Raw genomic sequence first — 10,819 nt, 5'->3', positions numbered from 1 at the left:
TCTTCTCCATGCCACCCTTGGCAAACTCTAGGTCAGGAATGAATGGAGGTGGCAAGAGTACAGGTGGTTGTGAGTGCACCAGACTCCTCGTACCCTCCTTCGAGCCTTTGGATTCATAGTATCATGGGTTGGTTTGGGTTGAAAGGGACCCTAAAGATGGCCCGGGGGGATCCCAGCGGGGTCTGGTGATGCCGGTCCCTAAGGATCATCCCAGGCTGATCTCGCCGGGGGACTGATGAGCCCTGCCGATGCTGCCGGTGGAGGGGAGGGGGTCTGCAGGGACGGTGATGGCTGGTGGAGGGCGGCGGGGAGGGGACCCCTCCGGGGCCGGTGCAGGAGCCGGGCGGGCGCAGGCGGGCCGGCGGGGCGGCCCCAGGGGACGGCGATGTGCTGGCGGGGGCGGGCAGCCGGAGCCCCCGGGGTGGGCGCGGGAGCCGGGGGGCTGCAGCCCGGCCCCGGGGCGGAGCGGGGCGGAGCGGCGCGGCCATCCGGGCACCGCACCATGGCGGCGGCGGCGGAGGAGCCGGAGGGGCGGCGGGGCCGGGGGCCGCGGCCGGGGCCGGCGCCGGGCAGCCCCGCGGGGCGGGCGGTGGGCGAGGGCTCGCCCGGGGGCAGTGGCCGCCGCGTCTTCAGCCCCGCTGGAGAGTTCCGCGAGTTCTCCCGGCGGCAGCTCCGCGACATGGAACGGCTCTTCCGACAGTGAGTGTGGGGCACAGGGAGAGGGGGGGTCCCCGGATGGCAGCGCCGGGGGGGACGGGGCACACCGGGCATCCGGCGCCCAGGACATCCCGGTTCCTGCATCCCCGGCATCCCGGCTTCTGGCAGGGCAGATGTCCCAGTGCCTCCCGCCCCGTGCTTGCGGGCGGGACCCCCCTATTCCTTTTGAGAGGGACCCCCATGCACCCCAGCCTCCTGCGGGAGGGATCCCCCCGGCTCCTTATCGGAGGCTCCCCCCGCCCCAGACTTGTGCAGCAGGGATGCCAAGGCACCTCCAATTCCTTGCAGGAGGGATCCCCCTCCTGCCCCTCTCAGGAGGGATGCCAAGGACACCCCTCTCCTCCCAAAACCCCTCCCAGGATTGGTGCCGAGGACACCTTCTCCCAGCTCCTTGCAGGAGGCGTTCATGTGCTCCCCTAAATTCTCGCAGAAGGAGCCTCCTCTCCCCCATGAGGGGGTACCCTGGTGCTGAGGCCAGAAAAAGGGGTCTGAAAGAGGGGATCAGGGACCCTCACGTTCCTTCTGCCGCATCACTGAGGGATCCCACATCCCTGCAGCTCCTGGGGCCGCAGAGGCCAGGCTGGCGTGTCCTCAGCATCCCTGCCCGCGCTGCGTGGCGGAGCGTGACTCGGAGCACGAGCTCGGCCCCCGGCCCCTGGGAACGACGGGGGGGGGGCGGCTGGCACCGAGCCTCCAGCCCTGGAAATTTCCAGGGGGAGCCAGAAATCGGGGTGAGTCCAACCCTGGTCACGCTGGTATGCGCGGGCGAACGGGACAGCCCGGAGCATCCCCATGGATCCCGCGCTGGGTTGCTTTGTGCAGGAGGCGTGGACACAGCGCGACTCTGGGAAAGCGCGGAGATGTAGTACAGGCGGAGGCATGGCTGCGACATGCCAATACCCCTGAGCCCGTCTGGCACCCGGGGAGCATCCGCATCGGCGTCCTGGATCCTCTCGCTCGGACCCGAGCGAGGAGGCGGAGGAACTGGGGAATTGGAAGCGGTGATCCCCGTAACAGAAGGCTGGGAGGCTGCGTAGGGTGCAGGCACACCCTGTCATCGTCCCTGGCGGTGCACGGAGCCTCCCTGTTCCCCGTGTCCTCGTGGGGGGCCGCCACCCCCCGCAGCACACGGCAGCGAGCCGGGCATCGCAGCAGAAGGGAGCCTGCGGCGGGGGCAGCGGGCTCGGGGCCCGCGGGGGGACGGTGGCCGTGCCGGAGGCGCCGGTGGCCGTGCCGGGGTGCTCCGGGCGCAGATGGCAGCGCGGGTGTCGGCGCCGCGCAGGCGGGAGCGGCGGTCGGAGCAGGAGCAGACGTGTTTGCTCTGACAGCTGCGGCGTCTCGCTGCAGCGAAAGGAGCAGCGCCGGGGCTGCGAGCCACTGGGGAGGTTTGGGAGCTGGAGGGTTCCCAAGGGAAGGATGCTCTGGAGCAGAGCCCTGCCATACTGTCCTCGCTGCTGCTGCTGTCCTCGGGACGTGACATTCCAGCTGTAGAGGATGAAGTGAAGCAGGGAAGGGTTTTGGCTCTCCACAGGGGAGATGGTGCCCTTTGGGAGATGCAGGATGCTGGTATCCCAAAAAAACAGAGAAGGGGATTGAGAGAACGGAAGTGCTCTGCATCTGGGGAGCTGGTATGTGGGGGATGAAGTGGCAAAGTCAGGCCAGCCGACTCGCCCCTTGCAGAGAAACTCTGTGAGATGCAGGATGGAGAAGGACTTTGGACAAGGGCACGGAGTGACAGGACAAGGAGGAAAGTCTTCAAAAGTGACAGAGGGCAGTGTTAGTTTGGATACTGGGAGGAAGTTCATCCCCGTGAGAGTGGTGAGGTCCTGCCACAAGTTGTCCAGAGAAGCTGTGGCTGCCCTATCCATGGAAGTGTCCAAGGCCCAGTTGAACAGGGAACAACCCTTGGAACAACCTGGGAAGGTGTCCCTGCCCGTGGCAGGGGGTTGGAATGAAGTGGTCTTTAAAGTCTATTCTAACCCAAACCATTCCATGATTCCGTGATCCTATGCTCCAAGCGGGGTACTAGAGGCAAAAATCATGTGGGATCTGTACCCACAGCCCCACTCTGAGGGTGATGGCAGCAGTAGGCAGGGGTGAGCAGGACCAGCCCCATTTTGGGGTCCCTGGCAGATCAGGAAGGTGCTGCTGGAGACACGGACGGAGCCGACAGCAGCAGGGGAGGTACAGATGAGTCACGGACCTGCGGCATGGGGAGCTGGGGCTCTGCGTGGCTGCTGCAGTGACAAGATACCAAAAAAAAAGCCTTGTCACAATGGGTGCAGTGTGTAGCTGCCCACCTACAACGTGTGGAACTGTACAAAGCGTGGCTCTGTGCTGGCTCCCCGTGGAGATCCTGCTGTGCCACGCCAGCACGCTGCTGGCACAGCCCACGGTGCGCAGGCAGTGGGCAGGGGAGAGAACAGCAGGGTGGCTGTGGGGAAGCCGGAGGGGACTGTGACATGGCCACAGGCAGGAGTCTGAGGAGGGGCGTTCCTGACAGGTCTGTAGGTAGCATCAGTGAGCAGAGCTCACTGTGACTTAGGGAGCAGTGCCCAGTGAGCTTAGCCCCATGGATTGTTATCCCATGCAGCCAAGGGGAGCGTGTGCTCAGGCTCCTGGCACAGGGAGCTGGCAGCAGGCTTGGCAGCGTCCTGGCAGGTTCTCCTGCCAAATGCTGCACGGAAACAGGAATGATCCTGGATAATGCTCTGGGGGGTTATTAGCAGTTCAGAGGCAGCTCCCTGTGGTCTGGAGAGCTGCCGGAGACCATCAGTGCCCAAGTCCTTGCTGAGCCCTCTTTGCTTCCCAGCCAGTGTGAGAGCACACAGGGGTCTGCTGCTGGGGGTTCAGTGTGGGGGGCTGCGTGGGCTCCACACCCCGTGGTGATGTGTCAGGATTGTGCCGCCATCCTGCAGGTACGACGCAGGGAAAGACGGCTTCATTGACCTGATGGAGCTGAAGCTGATGATGGAGAAGCTGGGGGCTCCACAGACACACCTGGGACTGAAGAACATGATCAAGGAGGTGGATGAAGACCTGGACAGCAAGCTCAGTTTTCGAGAGGTGAGGGGATAGGAGGCTCCATGCTGGCAGGGAGATGTCCCCAGCCACTGTTCAGGCTGGTGAGAAGGTCAGCAGTGGCTGTGGTGGCTTTGGGGAGCCAATGCTACCATCTCCCCTTGCAGTTCCTGCTGATTTTCCGGAAGGCAGCAGCGGGTGAGCTGCAGGAGGACAGTGGGCTGCACGCCCTGGCCCGGCTCTCTGAGATTGATGTCTCCACAGAGGGGGTGAAAGGCGCCAAGAACTTCTTTGAGGCCAAGGTGAGGTAGGGCTCAGGAGGTCCGGTTGCAAGATGGCGACGCACCAGGGCAGTTTGGTGCTGGGTAGGGAGGAGGTGGAGATGTTGGGGTGGGCAGGAGAGCTTGGCAGAGGTCACAGCTGAACATTTCCGTCCACAGGCACAAGCCATCAACGAAGCCAGCAGGTTTGAGGAGGAGATCAAAGCAGAGCAGGAGGAGAAGAAGAAGCAGGCAGAGGAGCTGAAGCAGAGGAAGGCAGCCTTCAAGGAGCTGCAGTCCACCTTCACACAGTGACAGGGCCAGGCAGGACTGGTCAGCGGTGCCCAGACTGGCAGCGCTGCCTGTGCCACGTGCCAGCCGTGCCGGCAGCGACGCCCGAGCCGTGTGCCACCCGGGCTGCCGGCAGCATCCCGGCACGGACTCGGCACAGCGCCCACCTTGCTGGCAGAGCCCCATCAGCCCCAGCTCCCCCCTCCCCTCTTGCTGTGGTGTCTGTAGGTGTTGTTCGTGCCCCCCACCTCCCCAGCGTGCCCCCCACCCTGAACAGCACCCTGTTCTCTGCCCGCAGCTGCACTGGGGGTTGCTGCTGCTGAGTCCCAGGGGAGCTGTGTCCACAATGTCTGTCCCTGGGACACCTGTGCCCAGATGTTTTATGTTGTGAGTGCATTGGGAGGTTTGCACGTTGGGGGCTTGCGCACGTGGCCATGGTGGGTGTTTTATGGCCATGCTGGCTCAGCGTCTGTTGGTATTGCTATGTCTGACACCAGTGACAAAAGCCATGGCAAGGCCAGGTGCTGCTAGAGGGGCTCTGTGTGATTGTGTGTGTGTGATTGTGTGTGTGTGGTGCTGGGGGTGTGTGCCCACCTGGCCGAAATGGAGCCCCTCAGGAGCTGTGTCTCTCTTTATTTTGGTCAAAGACATACAGAAAGGCAGCTGCTGGCTTATGGGGCTGTATTATGGTTTTTTTATGTTGTGTTCAGCCTGGCAGGATGAGCATGGTGGCCACAAGTGGTTGCCATTGGTCACTGAGGCTCTCGTGTTTGTGGGTGGCTGTAAAAACCCACATCTGTCCCACGGTGTCCCCCGAGTGGCGGTATAGGGGGTGTGTTATGTTTTTTTTTAATTTAATCCCAAATAAATATTATATTTCTAAAGTGCTGGTTGCTGGGGTGCAGCTGTGGGATGGGCACGTCTGTGGCAGGGGCTTGGGTGGGGGGAAGGAATCTGGGGAGTGGGGTGTGACCGTGGGCCCGCAGTTCCCACTGCAGATGGTGGCACTGAACAGGGATGAGTCGTGGCTCATTGTGCCACCTGTATGGCACAATGGTTTGGGAAGCAGCAGGGGCCTGATCCAGGTGTGGGGATGTGTACCAAAGGCCATCAGCAGTGCTGCTGATACCTGCGCCTGTCCCACCCTATGGCACCTGTGGGGTTTTGGCTGGTCTTAACGATATCAAGAGTGAGATAAGGAGACCTTGTGCCTGGGGGGTGGTGGGGTGAGGGGGCAGTGTCCTGGGGGAGTGGATGCTCAGGGCTGGGGGGCAGCAGGACTGCCCAGCACCTCACTGGCAGCATCATGGGTGAGGGGCTGCCCAACAGCTGTGCCCCAGAAGGGACCGTGCCCCTTCCCAGAGCAGGGCCAGGTGTCCCCACCATGTCCCAGCATGGTGCCAGCACATGAGGGGCAGATGTGGCCATTCCCAGGTGAGAGCGATAAGAGCAAGCAATGGGGCTGAGGAGCCCCTGTGCCCACGGCGTGGGACAGTCCCCACGTGTCAGCAGCAGGCAGGGACACTCCAAGGTCTCCAGCAGGCTGGACACTATAAGAGGGGCGAGCGGCCCCACCACGGCACCTTTGCTCCGCACAACCATGCTGGGAGCCGTCTGTCTCGTTGTGCTGCTGGGCTATGGTAGGTGCAGGGGATGGGGAAGGGTCAGGACAAGGGAGACAGGACCATGGGGCCTGCCCTGGCCCTGGGCACGGGCACAGGCAGCCTCTGATGTCCCTTTGCCGGGTGTCACACAGCCTACGGGTGCGGCCAGCCGGCCGTGCCACCACAGCTGAGCTCCCGCGTGGTGGGCGGTGAAGACGCTGTAGCCCACAGCTGGCCATGGCAGGTGAGGGGGCACAGGGACGGGCATGGGGACAGGGATGGGGACATTGCTGCTCTGACCCTGTGCCTCTGCCCTCGCAGATCTCGCTGCAGTACACCCGCTTTGGGTCCTGGTACCACACTTGTGGCGGGACCCTCATTGCCCCCCAGTGGGTGCTGACAGCTGCCCACTGCATCAGGTGGGTGTTGGGGTGCTGGGGAGCATCTGTACAAGCAGGACGAGGTATTTGTGGGGACTGACACCCCTTGTCTCCCTGTCAGCTCTTCCATGACCTACCGTGTGGTGCTGGGCAAGCAGGACCTGTCAGAGGATGACGAGCCCGGTTCTGTGGCCGTGGGTGTGGAGAAGATGATCGTCCATGAGGATTGGGACTCCTACCTCATCATGTAGGGGATGGGATGCATCAGGAGTGGGTCGTGGGTGGTGTGGCCATGGACTCTTGTTCCCCTGGCCAGGGGCCCTGTTCTCATGGCCAGGGACCATGGTTCGTGTCTCCTTGCAGCAACGACATTGCCCTGATCAAGCTGGCAGAGGAGGTGCAGGAGACTGACACCATCCGTGCTGCCTGCCTGCCAGCTGCTGGCAAGATCCTGCCCAACGACTACCCCTGCTATGTCACCGGCTGGGGACGCATCAGGAGTAAGCAGAGGGTCCCGGCCGGGTCCCCTGGAAGGGGATGCAGGCACAGGGTGTGAGGTATGAGCTTTGGCTCTCATTGCAGCCAATGGGCCTCTGGCTGACATCCTGCAGCAGGCTCTGCTGCCCGTGGTGGACTATGAGACCTGCTCCAAGAGGGACTGGTGGGGCAGCCTCGTGCTCGAGACCATGGTGTGCGCCGGCGGTGACGGCGTCGTCTCTGGATGCAACGTGAGTGTGGCCACTGCACATGGTGGGTGCCCAAATGGTGTGGAACCGTGAGCACTGGAAGGAGAGGGGATGGAGCCATGGTGGTGGATGGCCAGGAGGGATGAGGGGAGTGTTGGCAGGTTGCCCAGGAGCAATGGCCCATACTGTCTCTCCACACAGGGCGATTCTGGGGGCCCCCTGAACTGCCAGCGCGATGACGGCATCTGGGAGGTCGAGGGCATCGTCAGCTTCGGCTCCGGCCTGGGCTGTAACGTGGCCAAGAAGCCAACAGTCTTCACCCGGGTGTCTGCCTACATCGACTGGATCAACGAGGTGGGTGTCCCTTCCTCTGCCCCCACACAGGGGCTGTTCTTGCCCCACTGAGGCTCTTACCGTGACCCCCCTGTGTCTTTTTGGCAGAAAATGAGCACGAACTGAGGACGCAGCATTGTGGAGATACCACTGTTGACCAAGATAAAAGCAAAAATGCTGAGCTGGTCTTGCTGTTTTTTTGGGGGATGGGATGTGGTGGAGCTGGGGACACACATTCAGGGCTGGGTCTGCTGATGCCAAGGTCCTGCTTGTGTGCTGGGGAAGGTGTCCCTATTGTGCAGTGGGGCTGGGCAGGACTCTGGGGAGGCTGTCGGGCACATCCTGCAAGATGCTTTCAGTCCTCCAGCCATGGCTGGTGCAAGGGGCTTGAGGATTGCAATTAGTTTGATGGGAGAGGGTCTGGGGTTTGTCCAGGTTGTTCAGGGGAGCTCCAGGAAACCCAGCTGGCCCTTGGGGACAATCTGGAGCACTTGGTAGCTCCGAGGGTGCTTTGGGGGACCTCACTGGCACTGCCTAGATGAGGGCTGACTTTCAAATGGGGCTCTTGAGGGCAATGGGTTGGCCTTGGGGAGCTTGAGAGTCTGACTGGTTTGGGAGGGGTCAGGGGTGCCTGCAGGAGCTCCCTTGGAGACAGAGGCCTTGGAAGTTGAATGGCACTGCCAGCTCCAACGACAGGACATGTGACATGGCCCAGGAGCAGAGCATCTTACCATGGATCTCCTTCTGTGGTAGCTGGAGGAACAAGGTGGGTGGTGGGCAGCTGACAGAACCCCCAGCAGTGGGGTTCCCAGGAGGAGCCCGGGCTGCCCTGGAGGAGACAGGGAAGTTTTCCAGGAAGAAGGCAGCGTGTTGGTGGGAGCAGGTGTGAAGGAGCTGTCTGGGAAGTGGTGGTGGGTGCCGCGCCGCCAGCTCCCCAAGCAGAGCCATCCATCACGCCATCATCCCATCGTGGCAGCTGGAGCCCAGCCGGGATCCTCACGGGGTGAGGAGCAGGAGGAGAGCGAGCAGGGATGGACGGCAGCAGCTCAAGCTCGGTGGGGGATGTGGTGGATGGTGCCTGGTTTAGGAGCCATGGTGCCGCTGGACCATTGAGCAGCACCATCACCAGCCCAGAGAGCAACACTGGCACCTACTCCGGGGCCCAAGAGCACTGGCACGAGCCCTGACACCGTGTGAGCCACCTGGGGACTCTCCAGGGACCCCTGGCAATTGTCAGCCTGACAAAAGCTTTAGCAGGTGAAGAGGGATGCAGGGTGGGAAATGGTGTGGATGGACAGGAAATGTGCTATGGCAAAGGATCACCCCAAAGGCATTTAAAGGCCTGCCAGTCAGATGATCTGTGGAGGTGGCTACTCTGCACAGCAGGATGGGGCCAGGTGCTTGGGACACTGGCGCGGGATTGCCAGCAGGATCTGCTGGCTTGGATGGAGAGCTCCAGGCTGTCCATGGGAAGCTGGGCAATGTGAGGTGCCCCTGTCTCCTCCGCATGTACCCACATGTGCCATGGGGACAGTTCTTTGGGCTGGGAGTGCAGGACCCTGGTGTCACGGCCTGTTGTGTGTGTACTCGTTGTGTGCCATCCTCAGAGGGGCTTTGGTGGACAGAGGAGCCCTGGACAAGGTCCCAGAGTGCCACAAGCCTCTCTGCTGGGGCGTCAGCCCTGCCTCACCCAGCCAGGCATGGGCACCCCCCACAGTGTCACCCCAATATCCTGTGTCCCCTTGCCCAGGAGGTGGTGAAGAGTTGTGATCCCTCTGGGTGAAGAACTTTTTTCTAACATCCAGTCTGTCCTTGGCCACAGCTCCAGCCGTTCCCTCGGGTCCTGTCCCTGGTCACAGAGAGCAGAGCTCAGAGCTGCCCCTCGGGACAGGCTGCAGCCTCCGGAGAGGTCTGACCTCAGCTTCCTCCAGCTGAACAAACTGGGTGACTTCAGCCTCAACTGCTTTTAATCTCTATAGCTGCATAGAGCTTAACGAATATTTGTTACACTTACATGTTAATTGTCAATTATTATATTCTGTTCATACAATTTATAACTGACACAGTAATTCTGCAGGTTAACCTAAAGAAGTGTAAGCTTTATTTTTATTAAATGTGGAACATCTTATGTACACTCTATAGGATGTGTCCATTATTAAGTATTTAACAATATAGGAGAATAAGGGGAAGTTTAAAAGAATACAACAAAACTTTGTGAAGTTCATAACTTTTACTCCACTGTTGAAATATAAGTACTCAGACAATCACTTATATTAAAAGTATGTGTTAAAAGTGATCTTTACCCACTCCTGGGAATGAGAGCTCGAGACACCCAGGGGCACATGAACAAACTCCCTTGACACTGAGCAGCATCCTGATGCTGATGGCACAGAGATAGGGAAGCACTGCCCTGACACATGGTGCCAGTCCATAACCTGGGCTCCCCTCAGGGGCATCCAGCACTGAAACACGAGGAGGAGGAAGAAGAGCAGTGGGGCCCATGGAGTAAGCTCAAAAGAGCATTTCCCCATCTCTCCCTGTGCCCTCACTCTCCTCCAGCTCCACCACACACTCCTGTGCCACTGCAGTGCTCCTGCTCTGCTCTCACCTCCACCAGGGATGTCCCAAGAAGAGACAAGGCACTGCAGTCCATCCACATCGTGGAAGAAGGAAAAGGACGAGACGGAGCCATGTGGAGACCCTGGGGGGCATTCCCTGGTCTAGGGAGACACAAGAAGCTTCCCTCAAAAAGCGGTTAGACCCCATTGCTTCCTTCCCCTGTTTCTATGTCTGTTCCTAAGTCCCCGAGCCACTCCTTCCCTATTCTCTGATTGGCCCTCATCTCTGTACTGCCCCAAAACCAAGGCAGCCCCCAGGCCCCTGCAGAGAGACGGGTGACCCTCCGTGTGTGTCAGTCTGGGGCTGCTTCCTTAGCCTGGACTTAGGCTAGCAGCAACGCAGACTGCTCCAGAGCCACCTCTGCCCAAAGGCAAGGACCAGCTCCCTGCGCCCCAGCCCACGGGACACCCCAGTCCCAAGGCTCCCTTGGTGAGAGAACTGGGGAAATAACCAAGGGGAAGTGTCGGCGATGAAGAGAGACGGGGAATTCTGATTTGGTGATCAGAATCTGATTTTAATAGATACAATTAGTGGCATATGAAAAATAGAATGGTGATTTAAAACAATGCGTTATCAATTTCTTAAATATTGTACTATTCCTTAGAGTCTATAGTGATTGGCAAGCTTTATTTTTTGAAGTGAGAGCTTTGAAAATCATTCCCGGGTATGATTTCACGTTCACTTTAAAAGGAGGTTTAGCTATTTTAAGTCCAAATTCAGCAAGTCAAAATTACTTGAGTATAGATTTGGTGTAGAAAAATTTCTCTACCAGTTAAGACCAGGACTTGGCCAAGTGTCCAGGCTTATAACTGGAAAAAATCTCCTTAATTTATTTTAGAAACCTCTTAGTAATAGTAGTTAGAAAAATAATATATGTCTTAGATATAGCTATACAAAGATATATGAAG

The 10,819-nt window shown here is 59.7% G+C and overlaps 2 protein-coding genes across 2 annotated transcripts; both read left to right on the top strand.

The window, feature by feature from the left end:
• The first annotated feature begins 486 nt into the window (after positions 1–486).
• EFHD2 (EF-hand domain family member D2) lies at positions 487–5,173 on the top strand. The gene is made up of 4 exons (XM_038160003.1): positions 487–699; positions 3,636–3,783; positions 3,906–4,040; positions 4,179–5,173. The coding sequence occupies exons 1-4, from the start codon at positions 503–505 to the stop codon at positions 4,311–4,313; spliced, it is 615 nt and encodes a 204-aa protein (XP_038015931.1). The 5' UTR covers positions 487–502; the 3' UTR covers positions 4,314–5,173.
• Positions 5,174–5,858: 685 nt separating this feature from the next.
• Positions 5,859–7,473, top strand: LOC119710657 (chymotrypsin-C-like). The gene is made up of 8 exons (XM_038160002.1): positions 5,859–5,929; positions 6,046–6,137; positions 6,215–6,312; positions 6,395–6,520; positions 6,637–6,773; positions 6,856–7,001; positions 7,161–7,313; positions 7,401–7,473. The coding sequence occupies exons 1-8, from the start codon at positions 5,890–5,892 to the stop codon at positions 7,416–7,418; spliced, it is 810 nt and encodes a 269-aa protein (XP_038015930.1). The 5' UTR covers positions 5,859–5,889; the 3' UTR covers positions 7,419–7,473.
• Positions 7,474–10,819: the final 3,346 nt, after the last annotated feature.

Source organism: Motacilla alba, chromosome 21 (genome assembly GCF_015832195.1).
Source record: "Motacilla alba alba isolate MOTALB_02 chromosome 21, Motacilla_alba_V1.0_pri, whole genome shotgun sequence".
Classification (NCBI taxonomy): domain Eukaryota; kingdom Metazoa; phylum Chordata; class Aves; order Passeriformes; family Motacillidae; genus Motacilla; species Motacilla alba.
Note: the sequence above shows the minus strand (reverse complement) of the source record. Positions and strands in the feature narration are given on the sequence as shown.